Raw genomic sequence first — 23,498 nt, forward strand, 5'->3', positions numbered from 1 at the left:
GAATTTCTGTGTTTTCAAGAAAGATAGTGACCCTTCAAAAATAATATATGTTACCCATTTTCTCCTGAACACCCCTACATGTACTCAAACTGCTGTATGGGCACACTGCAGTACTGAGAAGGGAATGTTCGCTATATGGCTTTTGGAGGGCAGATTTTGCTGAAATAGTTTTCAGGGGCTATGTCGCATTTGAAGAGACCCGAGGTACCCCTACAGAGGAAATCCCCAAGAAATGACCCCATTTTGGAAACTACACCCGTCAAGGAATTTTTATGGTGTGCAGTGGGCATTTTGACTCCACAGGTGGTTTCCAGAAATAAATGTGTAATAAGGGGGTAAAATTAGAGGTTACATGAAGGATAAAAATAATGCTGCATGGATGAGTGGTACACTTTGAAGCAATCCTTTATGCACGGGCCAGGTTTTCAAGGGATAATTGGTAGTTTAGGGACAGGGAAGCTGCTGTTCCTGCGAACTGTGGTCAGTGCAAGGACAAGCCTCTTGTCTTTGTAATTAAGCACCAGAATATTCTCATTTAGGACAGCCCTACAGTAGCACTTTGAGTGGTTGCCCGAGCAGGAACCTCTCATTTTTTCATACCATGCCACAAGCTACAGTTCCTCTCAGGAGTTTAAATAGTGGATTGTTGGTGTAATAGTGATCCACACAAAAGTGGTAACCCTGTTCCATTATGTATTAGGAAAGTAGAATTTTTCACAAACCTTCTTGCTGATTGACTGGTTCATATGATAAAACATAGTCTTCTTGACCACCTGACGAAAAAAAAATGCTATTAGGACCAAGAGTTGCGCACTTGTTAATACATATGAAATCAGCAGGTACTGTAAAAAGCTGAAACTGTCTTAATCTGCTTAATCTTAAACAGTCTGTTAAACATGTTGAGAAGGGGGCTGTTAATTGGTGTTGCTGCCATCAGAAGCTTTCAACAAGAGATAGGGTACTGCCACACGTTCAAGTTTTTTTTAATGTAGTTTTTGAAGCCAAAACCAGGACTGTAGGAGACAGGCTCAATAGACAGTCTATGAGCCAGTCTTTATTTAGTCTCCTGCAGCGAGGAAAGACAGTGCTCTATGTGAGTGATTCTCTCTCCTTGTTCTAGAGATCAGTGGTGTTCACAGCACTCAGGACCCCCATAGATCCAAACCTTTGATATGTCACTATGACATAAAAGAACAGGCACATATTTTCAGGGACACTTTTAAGCAACCTCCCTATCAAACTGTTTGTATAGACACATAGCTGTAGCTCCCCTTGATTAAAACGCTGTTTTTCTTAGGCCTCATGCACACTACTGTTGTTCTGGTCCTATTCACTTCAATGGGGCCGCAAAAGATGTGGACAGCACTCCGTGTGCTGTCCGCATCCGTTGCTCCGTTCCGTGGCCCTGCCCCAAAAATATAACATGTCTTATTCTTGTCCGTTTTGTGGACAAAAAAATGCATTTCTACAATGGGCTGCCTGTTGTGTTCCACAAATTGCGGAAGGCACACGGACGGCTTCCGTGTTTTGCGGATCTGCAATTTGCGGACACAAAAAACGGAACGGTCATGTGCATGAGGCCTTATGTTGATCCGAGGCTCCGCTCCTGAGTTATGACAATTTTTCTTAACATGCCCATTAGACCTCTGGTGCAATGAGGGTGATTGACAGGGCCAGGAAGTGGCAAAGCAGCAAAAAAGGAGCTGGCCACTTGTGTGCAATGAACAATGGTGACACCCTCACCAGAGGCCTAATTTGCATATTAAGAAACTTTTAACTTGATCAATAAATAAAAGGAAATATTTAATCTGATGAACCACAGCTAAGTGTCTGTGCAAACAGCTGGATGGGGGAGGTCGCTGGTGACAGATTCGCTTTAATACTTTTTCTCCCATTATGATCCACACCTGAAAGGAGTGGATGTACTTTGAGAAACTTTTTGATGCGTCATAGCGACAGATCAAAGGTTTTGATCATTGGGTGTCCGAGTACTGAGAACCCCACCTATCACTAGAATGAGGAGAGAAATGCTAATAGAGCGTTCTCTCTCCTCCCTGCAGGAGACTGGCTCAATGGACAATCTATGAGCCAGTCTTGATTCAACTCCTGCAGCAAGGAAAGACTCTTATGATCCACTTCTGACAGACTTTTTGATATGTCACAGCGACCTATGTCCTTCAAAAATTGCATAAAAAAAACCTGAACACTTGGCTGCACCTATACAATACACTGGAAGTTTCTTAATGATCAGAAGCTTGGTGAGTATTTTTATATAATAAGAGATATCTCAGCCTTATTGCTGATGAGATAGTTTAAAGGGGGTTTCCCACAGCCTGCCCCGTGAAATAGAAGATTCATATTAACTTGCTCCACGTCACTCCGATCCTCCTCGCAGCCTCTTTCTCCATCTTCAGGTCCTCATACTGTTTACATCTGGCAGTGTATGGTCATGGTCACGTGCATCACTCTAGCCAACGACTGGCTTTAGCAGCGACGTGCTACTTGTGGCCACATCACCGCTGAAGTCACACACTGGCTGAAGCGATGAATGTCATCATGCCCAGGCACTGCTGGATGTAAACAGTGATGGGATCAGAAGATGGAGAAAGTGGAGGCCGTGAGGAGGACCATTGTGACATGGAGCAGGGGAGTATATAAGTAATCTCCTATTTCAGGGGGCAGGCTACAGACACTTGCTTAAAAATCTGTATCACCAGAAAACCCCTTTAAAGAATGATGAGCCTGTGTGAATAAAGATAATAATTACACATAAAAGTTACAAACTAATGGAACAATACAGTAACAAACATTGTACAAATGACTTCATGCATCACAGCCTCGAAAGAAGAAAAAAAAAAACAACCATGCAATTATTTGGATCACGCTTGCAGTCCTAAAGTATCTTGCCATCAACAGATCTGTCATTTATTATTACTAGTCCGAACTTACACCGGATGTAAACAATTGGGAATTAATAGCGAGAACACAGTGCTCACGTCACGCTCCTCAATATATACTGTAAATATAATGGTATTAACGGCCAAGTGTCATCCCGGTCCACTCAAGCCTGATGTGCTCAGAATATTAAAACACCATTAGGTAGTTAACAACCCCCTCTTAGCAACTCATGCAGATAAATGAACTAGTTGTGTAAAAACTCTGCATTTGAACAATTTTTACCATTTAAAAACCTACATAACTAAAAACTGGTAAAATAATACCTTTATTTTTCGGTCTTCTATGTTTGAGAACATGTTTTTTTGTGTGATGAGATGTATTTTTAATAGCCCCATTTAATGTTCAATATAATGTATCAAGAAATGGAAAAAGAATTGTTGGGTGAAACTGTAGAAGAAAAATTTAATTCTGGCATTGCGTGGCAAAAATGACATTACTTTATACTCTGGGTCAGTATGATTATGGAGGTAGCAAATTTCTATAGTTTTTGTTCTATTTAACTTTTTTTTTGCTAAAAACAAAACACATTTGCCTTGTGTCACCGTATCCTGTCATCCATAACTTTAAAAGATTCTCAGAATAGGTCAACAGTACCTGATTGGTGGCGATCAGCTGTTTAAGAAGGCACTGTGCTCCTTCGAGTGCTGTGGCCCTCTCACAGCTTAGGCTACTTTCACACTTGCGCTTTGTGAGGATCCGTCATGGACTGATCCATAAAGATAACACAACCGTCTGCATCCGTTCTGAAAAGGATCCATTTGTATTATCTTTAACATAGCCAAAACGGATCTGTCTTGAACACCATTCAAAGTCAATAGAGGACGGATCCGTTTTCTATTGTGTCAGTGAAAACTGATCAGTCTCCATTGACTTACATTGTGTGCCAGGACGGATCCGTTTGGCTTAGTTTCATCAGACTGACACCAAAACGCTGTAAGCAGTGTTTTGGTGTCAGTCTCCAAAGTGGAATGGAGACTGAACTGATGCATTCTGAGCGGATGCTTTTCCATTCAGAATGCATTACAATGCAAACTGATCCGTTTTAGACCGCCTGTGAAAGCCCTGAACGGATCTCACAAACGGAAAGCCAAAACGCAAGTGTGAAAGTAGACTTACCAAGCACAACGCCGTACATTGTATATTGGCTGTGCTTGGTAAGCTTTGAGAATTTAGCAGTACATCAAAATCTTGGAAAACCCCTTTAATTTTTCATGGTGCTGTGGTGCAAAGCCTTTTTTTTCACTTGGCAGGCTGTACTTTTTATCAGTGCTATCTTGAGGTTCATGCAACAGATTCATTTTTGGGAGGTGACTTAACCAAGAAACTATTCTTCTGGCACTGACTTTTTTGTTTATGGCATTCACGGGATAAATAATGTGATATTTTGATATTTCGGATATCTGTGGAGGCCGTGATAACAATTATGCTTATTTTTTGTACATATATTTGTTTTTATATATTTGTCAGTATGATTATGGAGGTAGCAAATTTCTATAGTTTTTGTTATATTTTACTTTTTTTTGCTAAAAAACAAAACACATTTGCCTTGTGTCACCGTATCCTGTCATCCATAACTTTAAAAGAGTTTTGTGAGATTCTAATAGGTCAACAGTACCTGAATGGTGGGGATCCAACACCCCTTTGACCTTCGCCGATCAGCTGTTTAACCACCTCCCGACCGCTGTACGCATATATGCGTCCGGGAGGTGGTTGCTTTATTCCTCCTGGACGCATATACGCGTCTTCTCGCGAGACGCGAGATTTCCTGTGAACGCGCGCACACAGGAACGGAAGGTAAGCGAGTGGATCTCCAGCCTGCCAGCGGCGATCGCTCGCTGGCAGGCTGGAGATCCGAATTTTTTAACCCCTAACAGGTATATTAGACGCTGTTTTCATAACAGCGTCTAATATACCTCCTACCTGGTCCTCTGGTGGTCCCTTTTGTTAGGATCGACCACCAGAGGACTCAGGTAGGTCAGTACAGTCGCACCAAACACCACACTACACTACATTACACCCCCCCCCCCCGTCACTTATTAACCCCTTATAAACCCCTGATCACCCATGATCACCCCATATAAACTCCCTGATCACCCCCCTGTCATTGATCACCGCCTCATGATCACCCCCTGTCATTGATCACCCCCCTGTCATTGATCACCCCCCTGTCATTGATCACCCCCCTGTCATTGATCACCCCCCTGTCATTGATCACCCCCCTGTCAGGCTCCGTTCAGACGTCCGTATGATTTTTACGGATCCACGGATACATGGATCGGATCCGCAAAAAGCATACGGACGTCTGAATGGAGCCTTACAGGGGGGTGATCAATGACAGGCGGGTGATCACCCATATACACTCCCTGATCACCCCCTGTCATTGATCACCCCCCTGTAAGGCTCCATTCAGACGTCCGCATGATTTTTACGGATCCATGGATACATGGATCGGATCCGCAAAACACATGCGGACGTCTGAATGGAGCCTTACAGGGGGTGATCAATGACAGGCGGGTGATCACCCATATACACTCCCTGATCACCCCCCTGTCATTGATAACCCCCCTGTAAGGCTCCATTCAGACGTCCGCATGTGTTTTGTGGATCCGATCCATGGATCCGTAAAAATCATGCGGACGTCTGAATGGAGCCTTACAGGGGGGTGATCAATGACAGGCGGGTGATCACCCATATACACTCCCTGATCACCCCCTGTCATTGATCACCCCCCTGTAAGGCTCCATTCAGACGTCTGCATGATTTTTACGGATCCATGGATACATGGATCGGATCCACAAAACACATGCGGACGTCTGAATGGAGCCTTACAGGGGGGTTATCAATGACAGGGGGGTGATCAGGGAGTGTATATGGGTGATCACCCGCCTGTCATTGATAACCCCCCTGTAAGGCTCCATTCAGACGTCCTCATGTGTTTTGTGGATCCGATCCATGTATCCACGGATCCGTAAAAAATCATGCGGATGTCTGAATGGAGCCTTACAGGGGGGGTGATCAGTGATAGGGGGGGTGATCACCCTGATCACCCCCTGTCATTGATCACCCCCCCTGTAAGGCTCCATTCAGACGTCCGCATGTGTTTTGTGGATCCGATCCATGTATCCATGGATCCGTAAAAAAATCATGCGGATGTCTGAATGGAGCCTTACAGGGGGGGTGATCAGTGACAGGGGGGTGATCACCCTGATCACCCCCTGTCATTGATAACCCCCCTGTAAGGCTCCATTCAGACATCCGCATGTGTTTTGTGGATCCGATCCATGTATCCATGGATCCGTAAAAAATCATGAGGATGTCTGAATGGAACCTTACAGGGGGGGTGATCACCCCCTGTCATTGATAACCCCCCTGTAAGGCTCCATTCAGACGTCCGCATGTGTTTTGTGGATCCGATCCATGTATCCATGGATCCGTAAAAATCATGCAGATGTCTGAATGGAGCCTTACAGGGGGGGTGATCAGTGACAGGGGGGTGATCACCCTGATCACCCCCTGTCATTGATAACCCCCCTGTAAGGCTCCATTCAGACGTCCGCATGTGTTTTGCGGATCCGATCCATAAAAATTATACGGACGTCTGAATGGAGCCTTACAGGGGGGTGATCAATGACAGGGGGGTGATCAGGGAGTCTATATGTGTCAAAAAATAAAATCTCACATGGACGCACCATACCCCTCACGGAATCCAAATGCGTAAACATTTTTAGACATTTATATTCCAGACTTCTTCTCACGCTTTAGGGCCCCTAAAAAGCCAGGGCAGTATAAATACCCCACATGTGACCCCATTTCACCCGTCATTTTTTACACATTTTGATTGCAAAGTTCTTCTCACACATTTGGGCCCCTAAATTGCCAGGGCAGTATAACTACCCCACAAGTGACCCCATTTTGGAAAGAAGACACCCCAAGGTATTCTGTGAGGGGCATGGTGAGTTCCTAGAATTTTTTATCGCAAGTTAGTGGAATATGAGACTTTGTAAGAAAAAAATAAAAAAAAATAAAAATCATCATCATTTTCCGCTAACTTGTGACAAAAAATAAAAAGTTCTATGAACTCACTATGCCCATCAGCGAATACCTTAGGGTGTCTACTTTCCGAAATGGGGTCATTTGTGGGGGTTTTCTACTGTTTGGGCATTGTAGAACCTCAGGAAACATGACAGGTGCTCAGAAAGTCAGAGCTGTTTCAAAAAGCGGAAATTCACATTTTTGTACCATAGTTTGTAAATGCTATAACTTTTACCCAAACCATTATTTTTTTTGCCCAAACATTTTTTTTTTATCAAAGACATGTAGAACAATAAATTTTGTGAAAAATTTATATATGGATGTCGTTTTTTTTGCAAAATTTTACAGCTGAAAGTGAAAAATGTCATTTTTTTGCATAAAAATCGTTACATTTTGATTAATAACAAAAAAAGTAAAAATGCCAGCAGCAATGAAATACCACCAAATGAAAGCTCTATTAGTGAGAAGAAAAGGAGGTAAAATTCATTTGTATGGTAAGTTGCATGACCGAGCGATAAACGGTGAAAGTAGTGTAGTGCCGAAGTGTAAAAAGTGCTCTGGTCATTAAGGGGGTTTCACCTAGCGGGGCTGAAGTGGTTAAGAAGGCACTGTGCTCCTTCGAGAGCTGTGGCCCTCTCACAGCTTAGGCTACTTTCACACTCGAGTTTTGTGCGGATCCGTCATGGACGGACCCATTCAGATAATACAACCGTCTGCATCCGTTCTGAAAAGGATCCATTTGTATGACCAAGAAACTACTCTTCTGGCACTGACTTTTGTTTATGGCATTCACGGGATAAATAACGTGATATTTTGATAGTTCGGATATCTGTGGAGGCGGTGATAACAATTATGCTTATTTTTTGTACATATTTGTTTTTTTAATATGATAAAATGAGAAATGAGTTTTGAATTCTAAATATTTCTTTAACATTTTTTATTTATTTTATGTATTTTTACTGTTCTGTTTAGTCTCCTTAGAGGACTTTAACTTGCAACTTATGAATTGCAGTGTATAGCGATTTTACAGATCTATTACACCCTAATAGGAGATCAAGTCCCCAGCTGCCATGACAATGGCTTGGCACCCTTCTATTGTGCAGGGTCATTTGCTGGGAGATCAGAGGACTGGGGAAGCCACCTTCCTCTGTATAACTGCTCATAATCCTTGATTGCTATTGACAACAGCATCTGAGGGATCAAATAACCAAGATCAGGTCCATCTCAAATCCCAGTTACTGTACAGAACAGCCATCAGGCAGTAGATAAAATTATTTTTAAGCACCATTTATTTTCTATGACAAACATGTATATCAAGTATCATGAAGGAAGGTGTTAAAGCAGCGTTCTGGGAATTTTATTGGGATCGCCCTAGCAATATTCTAGCAACGTAATTTGCTTCAGCTCAGTTGCATTCATATATTGTGAACCATTTCATTATGGGAAGCTGTGTCATGTGATCCCAGTCTAACCACCTGACTGTGGCCGACTTCTTGTAAACTACAGGCTTACATCAGCATCTATACATTCCTCTTGGCTGCTCATGAGACATTATCCCTCCCCACCAACCTCCTTGTTTCTGTGTATGTCCCCAATGCATAGAGTGATGCCTGTGTAGGAGCTTAATATAGGAATATCATGAGACTGCAGTGTACTTAGATGAATTTTTGTGTCACTGATCTATCATTTTCTACCTTTAGATAGGACAGCTAGCGAGCAACTACTATGGGGTCCAATGCTAACTGCTTCTCCTGTTCCTGACATAGATTCACTGCATTTCTGGCAGCCACCACTGAGGGTGCTTCGTACAAATACATTTACAAATTCCATAGATATCAATGGTACTTGTATAAATCCTTATGCACTGTGCTCTCCCTAGTTTTAATATACTGTGTAAAGGGAGTCAGGAAATGTATTGTTGTACATATGCCGGTTTCCTGGTGCAAATATGTGGGATTCAGAATGCGTGGAATATTTATGAACTACCTGTTCGACTTTTACCAACACAGAAGATAATGTGAGTGAGGCAGAGTGCAACTTTTTTTTATTATTATTTTAAATTTCAAAAATAAAAATCAGTTTGTCGGAAATCTGGGGAATTGTGCATTGCAATTTGCATTGCCTGGGAGTGTTTGATACATGGATACTTATTTTTACTATGGGGCTGCTGGGATCTGTATATGCCTCTGGACAGGGTTTAGAGCAGTGCACTGAGACTTTAGCTCGCTATTTCTGAAAAGGTGCCATTAGGAGAACCATATCAGAGGGGAAGCAGGAAACAAGATGGCAGCGTATACCACCAAAAACAGGAGAGCAGCAGATGAGACCGGGAGATGGGTTTAAAGGTTTTGAAGCGGGATCAGTGTGTGTATACAGAAAGCTGTCAATCAGCCCATGTGGGCGGGATAATCAAGACCGTCTATCCTAGGAGTCCTGTCAGAATTTACTCAAATCCTGCTCAAATCAATAAAAACCTATATATTACAGAACTCCGCTTCTCTCACTATATCTTATCCTGCTTAGATAAGGCACAATTCACCGGGCAGGTTTAAAAGGGCAGGTCAACTTTTGCAATAATTTTTATTACTCTCTTTAGCCTTGAATAAACTTTGCAAACAGGTTATTGAACGCACGTGTTTGAGAGCTGCTCCGGCTCCCAATTAGAATCCTTCATCATCCTGGCACATAATCAGCTGACTTCAGAGAGGACGGTTTACAAGAGATGGAGGAAGCCGAGGAGGCACAACATGAGCCCAACTACTCACAGCCATACAACACAACTTATTGGGGCTAAGAAGAGCCTAAATTCACTTTAAAGGCTGCCCATGATCAGCTAATGTCTGCCATTTCATCATGAAAACGACCGGCTGCCTCTCGGTGTGCACCACCGGAACAGCCTGCCGGAGTCCCCTGCCGCTAGTGTGAAAGTACCCAGACTTCTTTTTGCATTTTTTTAACAGGTCAATTGACACAGTCAGAACTACCCAATGCAGAATACTATTTACAGGATTACTTGCACTTAACTACTGTGGCCAGTGTTGGAAAGTATACATCTATTCCCCAGACACACCCTCCAATTACACAAGCTGGCACACCAGGTGTGGACAGCAAAGCTTCAAAATTACAAAGATTTACTGGATAGTGTGCCATTATGGGATAACCCCATGTTCTCACATGTAATGTCACATGAAAGGGCAGACACATTGAGGGAACACTGAAAAACTCACGTTAAGGGATTTGTATGTTGGAGGTGTTTTGGGCTAATTCACTCCACTGCAAGAGAATGTCGGAATCCCACGTATCCTCTTTCAGGTACCTGCAAGTGAGGCATGCCCTCCATGCGCAGTTTTAGAACACCAAACCGTGCTATTTCGACATACCCATTAATAGGAATACTGAACACTCAGGGCCCAAGGGCATTATCTTGGCTCTATAAAACACATCTCCTTAGTAACAGAATGACTCTAAACCCGCTGATCATTAAAAGTGGAGGAATTCTATACCACAAATGACAGCACTAGAATGGCACTGGAGGCTCCCATGAGAGTCTCATCCTCAATAAATAATAGGTTAATACAACTCTTTATACTACATAGAAGCTACTTTACTCCTACCAGATTATATAAAATGGGTAGAATTCCACATAACATATGTCACAGGTGCTCACAGGTAACTGCTTGATATGGGAGTGTAGTTACCTGCAGCACTTTTGGAGGGAGGTCACAACGGTCCTTTCAACTGTGGTCCCAACTTCTGTACCAATGTCTCCTAAGATATGTATTTTGGGGATAATGGACGAGGAGCTATGGTCACATCACAATAGAATATTTCTGGGAGAGTCTCCGTTTCTCGCTGGGAAAGCTATAGCAATCGGATGGCGGACAGACCACCTACTATGGGACAATGGAAGTCCCTAGTGAATCAAATTGTACCCATGGAAAATATCGTTTTTGAAATTGGGGGTGCCCACAAAAATTTCAGTTGAGGGGAGAATGTGTTCATCTTCATTGACATTGTCAGATAATCATATACATTCCATTGGGACGATCGTGTAATATGATACATTATACTCATCGAGATACTCTTACAACCCGAAGCCACGTCTTTATTGCTAACAGTATATGTATATAAATGTCAGGTGTAACAGTATATGTATATAAATGTCAGGTGTAACAGTATTTGTATATAAATGTCAGGTGTAACAGTATTTGTATATAAATGTCAGGTATAAATATTAAATATATATATATATACACATACATATATATATATATATACAGATATATATATATACATATACACACACACACAGTACAGACCAAAAGTTTGGACACCTTCTCATTCAAAGAGTTTTCTTTATTTTCATGACTATGAAAATTGTAGATTCACACTGAAGGCATCAAAACTTAGAATTAACACATGTGGAATTATATACATAAAGTGTGAAACAACTGAAAATATGTCATATTCTCGGTTCTTCAAAGTAGCCACCTTTTGCTTTGATTACTGCTTTGCACACTCTTGATGAGCTTCAAGAGGTAGTCACCTGAAATGGTTTTCACTTCACAGGTGTGCCCTGTCAGGTTTAATAAGTGGGATTTCTTGCCTTATAAATGGGGTTGGGACCATCAGTTGTGTTTGTGGAGAAGTCAGGTGGATACACAGCTGATAGTCCTACTGAATAGACTGTTAGAATTTGTATTATGGCAAGAAAAAAGCAGCTAAGCAAAGAAAAACGAGTGGCCATCATTACTTTAAGAAATGAAGGTCAGTCCGAAAAATGGGGACACTTTCAAAGTTTTCCCAAAGTGCAGTCACAAAAACCATCAAGCGCTACAAAGAAACTGGCTCACATGCGGACCGCCCCAGGAAAGGAGGACCAAGAGTCGCCTCTGCTGCGGAGGATAAGTTCATCCGAGTCACCAGCCTCAGAAATCGCAGGTTAACAGCAGCTCAGATTAGAGACCAGGTCAATGCCACACAGAGTTCTAGCAGCAGACACATCTCTAGAACAACTGTTAAGAGGAGACTCTGTGAATCAGGCCTTCATGGTAGAATATCTGCTAGGAAACCACTGCTAAAGGACAGGCAACAAGCAAAAGAGACTTGTTTGGGCTAAAGAACACAAGGAATGGACATTAGACCAGTGGAAATCTGTGCTTTGGTCTGAGGAGTCCAAATTTGAGATATTTGGTTCCAACCACCGTGTCTTTGTGCGACGCAGAAAAGGTGAACGGATGGACTCTACATGCCTGGTTCCCACCATGAAGCATGGAGGAGGAGGTGTGATGGTGTGGGGGTGCTTTGCTGGTGACACTGTTGGGGATTTATTCAAAATTAAAAGGCATACTGAACCAGCATGGCTACCACAGCATCTTGCAGCGGCATGCTATTCCATCCGGTTTGTGTTTAGTTGGACCATCATTTATTTTTCAACAGGACAATGACTCCAAACACACCTCCAGGCTGTGTAAGGGCTATTTGACCATGAAGGAGAGTGATGGGGTGCTGCGCCAGATGACCTGGCCCCCACAGTGGTTTGGGGTGAGCTGGACCGCAGAGTGAAGGCAAAAGAGCCAACAAGTGCTAAGCATCTCTGGGAACTCCTTCAAGACTGTTGGAAGACCATTTCAGGTGACTACTTCTTGAAGCTCATCAAGAGAATGCCAAGAGTGTGCAAAGCAGTAATCAAAGCAAAAGGTGGCTACTTTGAAGAACCTAGAATATGACATATTTTCAGTTGTTTCACACTTTTTTGTTATGTATATAATTCCACATGTATTAATTCATAGTTTTGATGCCTTCAGTGTGAATCTACAATTTTCATAGTCATGAAAATAAAAAAAACTCTGAATGAGAAGGTGTGTCCAAACTTTTGGTCTGTACTGTATATATATATATATATATATATATATATATATATATATATATATGCGCACAACAACTGTACTTTTACTTTGATATGTAGCAAGTCACTTGATCATTATATGCTTTTGGATGAATGTCTATGTGCCATACCTAAATTGTTATAAGTCAATAAAAAGTTTAAAAAAAAATATAACAATACTTGAAAATTTACTTTATTATTATTTTTTTAACCCAAGATGCCCTGTGGAGTAAAAAAAATATTGCATAAGATTCGAGTCCTAGAAAATTCCTCTGCAAGTATCACATCATACTGCTATAGTGATGAAAAGCAAAACATACCCATTTAGCCATTCAGCACACTGCACATTCAGCATGCTTTTACCATTAAGTGCATGACATGACACACATTACCAATGTTGATCCCAATCAAAAACAAACACAGGCTATCAATGATGAAATACACAAGATGGGTGAATGACTTTATATAAAGTCTCAATTTAGACTTGACCTAAAACTATAAAGTATATGTACACCTTTAAAGACCTTAAAGGGTTTCTACCACTTGCTGTGGACATTTCGTTTTCAGACACTAGCGATCCGCTAGTGTCTGATGTACCATACAAGCCAAGTATTATATTCCTCAGTTTTCTTTAAAAAAGCACTTTTATATTTATGCAAATGAGCCTCTAGGTGCTATGTGGGCGTCTTTTCAGCACCTAGAGGCTCCGTCTACCTTCATAAACTGCCGCCCAGCTCCTCGCTCCAGCACGCCCATCTCCTAGTGAAAACGATCCTCCCCCTGCCTCTGGCGTCCGAAATCTCGCGCCTGCGCCGTTCGTCGCGGCATTCGGCGCAGTCAATGTCTGAGCGCTCAGACATTGACTGTGCCGAATGCCGCGACGAACGGCGCAGGCGCGAGATTTCGGACACCAGAAGCAGGGGGAGGATCGATTTCACTAAGAGATGGGCGTGCTGGAGCGAGGAGCTGGGCGGCAGTTTATGAAGGTAGACGGAGCCTCTAGGTGCTGAAAGGCTCCGTTTACCTAGAGGCTCACCTAGAGGCTCATTTACATAAATATAAAAGTGCTTTTTTAAAGAAAACGGAGGAATATAATACTTGGCTTGTATGGTACATCAGACACTAGCGGATCGCTAGTGTCTGAAAACGAAATGTGTCCACAGCAAGTGGTAGAAACCCTTTAAGATCTTCATGTATGTGTGTGCGTAGCTACAATGACTAGGTCTATAAAGATCATAAAAAGTTATTTTTAATAAATGACATATCTAGTACTGGTCCTCAGATACAGTTATTACGATAGCCTGTCACTGCATTTACAGTTCTGCTTTTTGCTAATGGGAGCAGTTGACAGGCCTGTAGCTAAACTCCTGTAATTTAGTGAGACAGTTTACCCTAAGGCGGATTACAATGGATAATATGGTGTCTAAACTACACTTCCCAGAATGCAAACCACCAGTAAAAGGTTCTAGTCACATCGTGGAGGACACATTTTGTGGTTGGGGATTACTCGAGCATGTAAAGTTCCATTAGTAAGTTATACATACATACACATATATATATATATATATATATATATATTTATTTATACATCTATAGTGCTTACTATTGTCAGTGCACCGTAATTTGGTGCATATAGCGTTGGAACAAGCATCTGCAAAATGCGCAGAAGGGGACTGTGACATTGTGGAAAAGGAGGTTTACAATTAGATGCAACGTTCTGCCCAAAGAGCTCATGCACACGACCGTATGTATTTTGTGGTCCTCAAAAAATATAGATGACGTCCGTGTGCATTCCGAATTTTGCGGAACGGAACAGCTGGCCCCTAATATAACAGTACTATCCTTGTCCGTAAATTAATAGGACATGTTCATTTTTTTTGCAGAACAGACACACGGAAATGGAATGCACATGAAGTAACTTCAAATTTTTTTGCGGACCCCATTGCAATTAATGGTTCCGCATACAGTGTGCAAAAACAAACAAAACCAAAAAATGGAATCGACCCGGAAAGAAAATACATTTGTGTGCATGAGCCCTAACACTGCACCACAAATCTGGTGTAAAATTCTGCTGCAAAGTAAGGCTACTTTCACACTAGCGTTCGGGCGGATCCGTTCTGAACGGATCCGCTCATAATAATGCAGACGGAGGCTCCGTTCAGAACGGATCCGTCTGCATTATTTTTAGCATAGAACAGCTAAGTGTGAAAATAGCCTAGTACGGATCCGTCCAGACTTTCAATGTAAAGTCAATGGGGGACGGATCCGCTTGAAGATTGAGCCACACGGATCCGCACGCCTCCGCACGGCCAGGGGGACACCCGAACGCTGCAAGCAGCGTTCAGCTGTCCGCCTGTCCGTGCGGAGGCGAGCGGAGCGGAGGCTGAACGCCGCCAGACTGATGCAGTCTGAGCGGATCCGCCTCCATTCAGACTGCATCAGGGCTGGACGGCTGCGTTCGGGTCCGCTCGTGAGCTCCTTCAAACGGAGCTCACGAGCGGAAACCCGAACGCTAGTGTGAAAGTAGCCTAAGCTGACCAACAGCTAGTTGGACAAAATTATCTAGTCCTGCACCAAGTTTATCATCCAGTCTGGGCCCCTATGATAAATGTGCTGCAGGTGTAAACGCCCTGTCTAAGTTGACACTTCTAATAGGATTAGTAAATCTGCCCCAGTATTTGCACATTTACACAACTTCATGCAGACTCTGTATGTGAAAAGAAAATGGCAATTGAAAATTCAGATTCAGTTTTTGTTTATTACTACTGACGACCTGTCATTATTTCAAATAAACCAGTAATGAAAAAGTGCAAACAAAAACATGCAGCAGTGATGGAAAAGAACTCAATCATGCAAAATTATACTTCTAGAAACCTCATTCAAACTTCCTAGAGCTGAGCTGAATTACAGCAAAAAAAAAATTTTTTTTCTTCTAAATGTCAATTTTTTTAGCCTAATTTTGAGTGTGTAAGGCCAGTTTCACACAAGCGTACTCAGTCCAGGAAACACATTGTGAAACATTATTTCCATGGCTGAACACTGCTCCTGTGACAAACTCACAGAATTATAATGATTTATAATGCTGTGAATTCCAGTCTGACCGCAGCTGTATTGAACTGTACTAACAAATTAGGCGAGGTTCAGTACAGTCGAGGTCGTGCAGGAACACACAGCATTATAAATTATTAAAATGCCATAAGTTTGTGTCACGGGAATTGTGTTCGGTTCGAAATACGGTTCTCACATGGTGTGATATATATAAAGAATCCCAGATTATTTATATATATTGCTGTGGATTAACGTCCTCTCCCGTGCAGCGTGCACTTGAATGTGAGTGCTGGTTTCTCTACACCAAAACTCACATGGTGTGAAACTGGCCTAAGTGTGAGACAGGAAGAGAATTTAGAGGTTTCAAAGTATTCTGTGTGGATAAAATATTAATATAATAGACCTTGTGAACATCCATACTCATCTGTAATCAAGATTACTTTCATAATAGACAGCAGAAAAAAAGAAATTAGAAGAAAATTTAAATATCTTCACTTGGCAAGCAAATGTTGTTAAACCGATTGCACAAACTGAAACATCAACATTCAACAAAAAAATTCACAATTACTCTATACCGTGGCATGTACCATGGTTGGACCAAGAACTTTGTATATATCACTAATTTAAGAGAACTGTAATGTATGCTGTATATGACATGAATAAAACATTAAAAGAAAGGACAGTAAATCAGGCCTTAAGAATGCAAGAAGCTTAAAGAACTTACGGTAACTACTTTCACTATCGCTGGCATTAGAGGTTACATGTTCTGAAATGCAACATAATGGGAGAAAAAAAATAAGGGACACAAACATTAAATGGACACAAAACAAAAAAGCAAACTAATGGAAAACAAAAACACTATTTTTACACTGTTATTGTTAAAAAGAATGGATGGAACTACACATTCAACGTAGGAACAAGGAATTAATTATAAAAAAAAATAAAAATTCTCGTCATGTTTCCCAAGTCCAAATGTTTAATTAACATACTTCTTCCCTGGGAATACACCCCATCAGGTTAGTGTTTACCTACAGTGGATATAAAATGTCTACACACCCCTGTTAAAATGTCAGGTTTCTGTGTTGTAAAAAAAAAAAAAAAAAAAATTAGAAAGATAAATCATTTCAGAACTTTTTTCCACCTTTAATGTGACCTATAAACTGTACAACTCAATTGAAAAACAAACAAATCTTTTAGGTGGAGGGAAGAAAACAAGAAAAACTAAAATAATGTGGTTGCATAAGTGTGCACATCCTCTTATAACTGGGGATGTAGCTGTGTTCAGAATTAAGCAATCACATTCAAAATCATGTTAAATAGGAGTCAGCATACACCTGTCATTTAAAGTGCCTCTGATTAACCCCAAATAAAGTTCAGCTGCTCTAGTTGGTCTTTCCTGAAATGTTCTTAGTCGCATCCCACAGCAAAAGCCATGGTCCACAGTAGGGCTGCAACGATTAATCGATGTAATCGATTATATTCGATAACTGGATTCATTGTCGACGAATCCAGTTATCGAATAATCGCCGATTCGTTGCTGTGCGGGCGGGCGGTCGCTGCATCTTTATTTTACCTTTTTACAATGACGCTCCTGTAACAGGCAGAGCGGACGGCGGCGTAACGTCACTCACTCACGTGACACGCCTGCTCCGCCTCCTTCATTCATGAAGTGGGCGGAGCAGGTGCGTCACGTGATTGAGGGACGTTACGCCGCCGTCCGCTCTGCCTGGCTGTTACAGGAGCGTCATTGTAAACAGGTAAAATAAAGATGCAGTGATTAGTCCGACTTATAAGCATCGGGGCCGGGGCTGTTATGGGGAGGGGGGAGGATCTGTCTATGGCACTGCTATGGGGAGGGGGGTCTGTGTATAGCACTGCTATGGGGAGGAGGGGGGGGGTCTGTGTATAGCACTGCTATGGGGAGGAGGGGGGGGGGGGTCTGTGTATGGCACTGCTATGGGAAGGGGGATCTGTGCACTGTTATGAGGAAAGGGATCTGTGCACTGTTATGCCCATAACAGTGCACATATCCCCCTCTCCATAACAGCGCCACCCACAGATCCCCCTCTCCATAACTGCGCCATCCACAGATCCCCCTCTCCATAACAGCGCCATCCACAGATCCCCCTCTCCATAACTGCGCCACCCACAGATCCCCCTCTCCATAACTGCGCCACCCACAGATCCCCCTCTCCATAACTGCGCCACCCACAGATCCCCCTCTCCATAACTGCGCCACCCACAGATCCCCCTCTCCATAACTGCGCCGTCCACAGATCCCCCTCTCCATAACTGCGCCGTCCACAGATCCCCCATAATAGTGTCGTCCACAGATCCCCCATAATAGTGTCGTCCACAGATCCCCCATAATAGTGTCGTCCACAGATCCCCCATAATAGTGTCGTCCACAGATCCCCCATAATAGTGTCGTCCACAGATCCCCCATAATAGTGTCGTCCACAGATCCCCCATAATAGTGTCGTCCACAGATCCCCCATAATAGTGTCGTCCACAGATCCCCCATAATAGTGTCGTCCACAGATCCCCCATAATAGTGTCGTCCACAGATGCCCCATAATAGTGTCGTCCACAATTTGTTTTAATATGGCCTTTGAACATAATTTTTCAAGTAAGATCATATAAACCTCTCTGTTTTGTAATTTTGTCGTTTTTCCCGATTAATCGTAGAAATTAATCGGCAACTAATCGATTATTCAAATAATAGTTAGCTGCAGCCCTAGTCCACAGAGAGCTTCCAAAGCATCAGAGGGATCTCATTGTTAAAAAGTATCAGTCAGGAGAAGGGTACAAAAGAATTTCCAAGGCATTAGATATGCCATGGAACACAGTGAAGACAGTCATCATCAAGTGGAGAAACTATGGCACAACAGTGACATTACCAAGAACTGGACGTCCCTCCAAAATTGATGAACAAATTAGAAGAAAACTGGTTTGGGAGGCTACCAAGAGGCCTACAGCAACATTAAAGGAGCTGCAGGAATATCTGGTAAGTACTGGCTGTGTGGTACAATCTCCCGTATTCTTCATATGTCTGGGCTATGGGGTAGAGTGGCAAGACGAAAGCCTTTTCTTACAAAGAAAAACATTCAAGCCAGGCTACATTTTGCAAAAACACATCTGAAGTCTCCCAAAAGCATGTGGGAAAAGTTGTTATGGTCTGATGAAACCAAGGTTGAACTTTTTGGCCATAATTCCAGATATGTTTGACGCAAAAACACTGCACATCACCAAAAGAACACCATACCCACAGTGAAGCATGGTGGTGGCAGCATCATGCCAAAGGGCTGTTTTTCTTCAGCTGGAACTGGGGCCTTAGTTAAGCTAGAGGGAAATATGAACAGTTCCAAATACCAGTCAATATTGGCATAAAACCTTCAGGCTTCTGCTAGAAAGCTTAACATGAAGAGGAACGTCATCTTTCAGCATGACAACGACCCAATGATACATCCAAATCAACAAAGGAATGGCTTCACCAGAAGAAGATTAAAGTTTTGGAATGGCCCAGCCAGAGCCCAGACCTGAATCCGATTGAAAATCTGTGGGGTGATCTGAAGAGGGCTGTACACAGGAAATGCCCTCGCAATCTGACAGATTTGGAGTGTTTTTGCAAAGAAGAGTGGGCAAATCTTGCCAAGTCAAAATGTGCCATGCTGATAGACTCATACCCAAAAAGACAGAGTGCTGTAATAAAATCAAAAGGTGCTTCAACAAAGTATTAGTTTAAGGTTGTGCACTCTTTTGCAACCATATTATTTTATTTTTAGATTTTTTCTTCCCTCTACCTAAATGATTTCAGTTTTTCAATTGAGTTGTACACTTTATAGGTCACATTAAAAGGTGGAAAAAGTTCTGAAATGATTTATCTTTTTACATCACAGAAATCTGACATTTTAAACTATTGGCAAGGACAACCCTACAACCCAGACTCCAATTAAATTACTTTTCTATAATAATTAGTAATTAGACATATTTACTATAGTAGAATGGTGACGTTAAAGAGGACCTTTCATGGGTCCAGACATTATGAAATAACTAGCAGGTTATGTAGGGCATAGTGCAGGGATTGTCTGGGCACCACTCCCTTTGCCCGCTGTGCCCCCTGCAGTTTTCCCGGCTGGTATACTAATGAGTACAATAGGTACAGGGAGGAGGAGACTGCCCTGTTTCTCAGTGGGTGTCTCCTTCTCCCTGGCTGTAGCGCAGTCCAATCACAGCAGAGAGTCACAGCCAGGGAGAAAAAAACAAAACGCACCTTCTCCCTGGCTGTGATGCTCTCTGCTGTGATTGGACCGCACTACAGCCAGGGAGAAGGAGACGCCCACTGAGAAACAGGGCAGTCTCCTCCTCCCTGTACCTATTGTACTCATTAGCATACCAGCCAGGAAAACTGCAGGGGGCACAGCGGGCAAAGGAAGTGGCGCCCAGACAAACTAGTAAGCAATAATACATCCCTGCACTATGCCCTACATAACCTGCTAGTTATTTCATAATGTCTAGACCCATGAAAGGTCCTCTTTAAGCTTATAATCACATAAATTAGTGCAATATACATAATAAATGAAAATCAGACATCATATAGCACGACAATCTCTTTCTAACAAAGCTAGAACCAGGCCTGTACTTCACATGGATCCAGAGGTCTCTCCATTCATTACTCTGATGGAGTTATGTCACGCTGACTGCTCAGGGGGCATGACCTTTCTTCTTTTGCTCTCTCCCTAACACAGCTCAGAGGGAAAGAACTGAGCATGTGCATCCACCTCAGAGAGGTGGACAGAGACATAAGAAAAATAAACAGCAGGTGGCGCTATACATTTTATTGAACAGCTTAGTGGCTATACTAGATGTTTTATTACATGCAATGACAAAAGTACTCAGATCCAAGAACTGGTTTGAAAATGGTGGAATAATTTTTGTTGGACAACTCCTTTAAGTACGTGTCTTTATACAATCTTCCTGTCTTCTCTAGCATTTCTGAAATGCCTGCAGGCACACCCAGTGGTGAAGTTCCTATTCTGGTCTTCATAGGAGGAACTTCACTAATGATTCATTTCAAAGGGATTGTCTCATTACAACATCATATCTCCCATTCACGGAATAAGACATAAGTGTCTAATTTGTGGGGATGCAACTGCTGGGGCCCTGACAGTCATGAGAATGTGGACTTGTGTACTCCTGTTTGAATGGAGCGGTAGACACAAATGCAAGCTGCTGCTCTATTCAGCTCTGTGAAGTTGCTGGAGATAGAGTACAAGCGCTTGGCTATTTGAATGGAATGGCAGATATGAATGTGTGTCTTCTGATTCATTCAAATAGGGGAACATGGGCACCTACTCTCGTGATTAGTGGGGGCCCCAGCGATTGGACCACTGCCGATCAGTTAACCATTATCCTGTGGATAAGAGATAAGTTATTGTAATGACCAACCCCTAACTAAAGATCTTGGGGTAGCTGCATGTTTTACCTAGTTTTAAACTGGCCATCCACATTACATTTATATTGGCAGATACTGATTATTTTGGTGGATACGGCAGACCATCTAAAGGACCGACAATTTAACATATCATTGCTAACAAGCATTACTAGTAAAGCTAGTTAGCGATGATCTGGCAGTGTAAATGCTCTGCAAATTACGCAATGAATGAGCAAAACGAATGAGCAAAAAGATGATAGTTTCCCAGTGGTAAACCGTGCTGTGTAAACCAGATCTTCTGCCGGGAAACAACGAGTCTGTACCGGAAAGAGCGATGACATTAGTGATCGCTCCTCCCAATACTCTGGAGGAGCTGGTGGAGATCGGTGCATGTAAACGCTTCCTTCCCAACAATCTGCTAGATTGTCGTCACATGTGAAGTGACCAAAATATGTAATGTGGCCTTATCAACCAGAGACAGGGACTGGGCATGTTGGATTTCAACTGTCCGATCCTTTGTCCTCAGGGAGATAAGCTGCCGACAGGTTTCAGGCAGTGGCTTTCTATCTTCTCCCCATTTATAATATATATATATATATATATATATATATATATATATATATATATATATATATATATATACACACACACACACACACACACACGACCAGCTGAGACAAGTCTGCATATGTACAGGAGGATTGGGAGATAAAGCTGTCAGCCAAATGAGTGTTTGGCCAACAGTTATCTCATGTGTAGGATCATCTAAAGGAGAAAGCACAGAAGCAGTGATAACTGATTCTGTATTGCTGCTTTAGCATCCAGCTCTGAAGAGTAAAGCAAAATGTATAGAACATGGTTGGGAACAAATGTAGGCAATGGGATTCTGACTACAGAGCCCTTTTTTTACTTTTTAATGCCATAATATCAGTGTTTGAAATGATTCCAAACAATTTACGCAGGGATTGTGCGTACGGCTTGGAGTCCTGGATACAAGGAGCACATGGAAGAACATGCGTAGCTTCAGATCAGAATACCATTATAAACATGCAAATGTGATTGTTTGGCATGAATTCTCAGGATGATATTAAATCAAATAGATTCCAGGAATGGAAAGGTTTGGCTGAATGTTATGAAAAAAAGATGCATTATTTAGAAAATGAAAATATTTTTCAGTTGCTTTTCACAGATGCTCACAACATAAAAAAAAAAAAAGTCAAAGGAAACAAACCTGTATACATCTACAAACATTTACTGCAACACTAAAGGAATCTTATTTATTGTGCACCAAAATAAGGGATTCATCTTCATACAGATATGAAATAGCTAAAGGGGGTGTCAGGGCAGTAACATTAATGAAAAGAAAAAACATGAGCATGCTAAATATTCTGCAAATAGAGTAGTAATACCTTACCAATCACCCTCTGTACTTCCTGATTCCTTTGGATACTGCATGTCAAGAGGGACCAAGAAGTACAGATAATGTTGTGGACTTGGGAAGCACTAGGCGATCAGTGAGGCATTCTTAGACTCAAAAAATACTGGCCAGGAAACCTCCTTACAGGCTATGATTGCATATTACTCATTTTTGGCTAAAAATATTTATTTTCAATTAAACTTTATTAAAAATATTGAGCTGTTCTGTCACAAAGGGTTAACTGTTTTTCTAGTTGTGTGACTGGTACTTTCACTTCCACATTGTCTCATCTAAGGGTACTTTCACACTAGCAGTTGTTTTTTGGTATCGAGTTCCGTCACAGGGGCTCAATACCGGAATAAAACTGATCAGTTTTATCCTAATGCATTCTAAATGGAGATTAATCCGTTCAGTATGCCTTCAGTTCAGTCCCTCTTACGTTTTTTGGCCGGAGAAAAGACCGCAGCATGCTGCAGTTTTCTCTCTGGCCAAAAATCCTGAACACTTGCCGTAAAGATCTGGCATTAATTTCTATTGAAATGCATTAATGTCGGCCCCAAGTATTCCGGAAAAACGGATCTGGTTTTGCGGTCTGTGATAAAAATAAATACCGGATCCGTTTTTCCGGATGGCAACCGGAAAGACGGATCTGGTATTGCAATGCATTTGTGAGACGGATCCGCATCTGGGTCAGTGTCACAAATGCATCCGTTTGCGTCCGG

The 23,498-nt window shown here is 42.1% G+C and overlaps 1 protein-coding gene across 8 annotated transcripts in view; it reads right to left on the reverse strand.

Moving 5' to 3' along the window:
- The window catches only part of DLG1 (discs large MAGUK scaffold protein 1), a 235,311-nt gene that overhangs the window by 13,939 nt on the left and 197,874 nt on the right, over positions 1-23,498 (reverse strand). For 5 of the 8 annotated variants that reach the window (XM_044291544.1, XM_044291543.1, XM_044291547.1 and 2 more), the window contains 2 exons: positions 16,650-16,691; positions 723-773 (listed from right to left, as the gene is read on the reverse strand). In XM_044291544.1, the coding sequence (XP_044147479.1) occupies positions 723-773; positions 16,650-16,691 (93 nt within the window). The remainder of the gene's footprint in view (positions 1-722; positions 774-16,649; positions 16,692-23,498) is intronic. The other 3 variants (XM_044291546.1, XM_044291545.1, XM_044291548.1) reach the window with 1 other exon arrangement.

The sequence above is a fragment of the Bufo gargarizans genome, chromosome 4 (genome assembly GCF_014858855.1).
Source record: "Bufo gargarizans isolate SCDJY-AF-19 chromosome 4, ASM1485885v1, whole genome shotgun sequence".
NCBI classification, from domain to species: domain Eukaryota; kingdom Metazoa; phylum Chordata; class Amphibia; order Anura; family Bufonidae; genus Bufo; species Bufo gargarizans.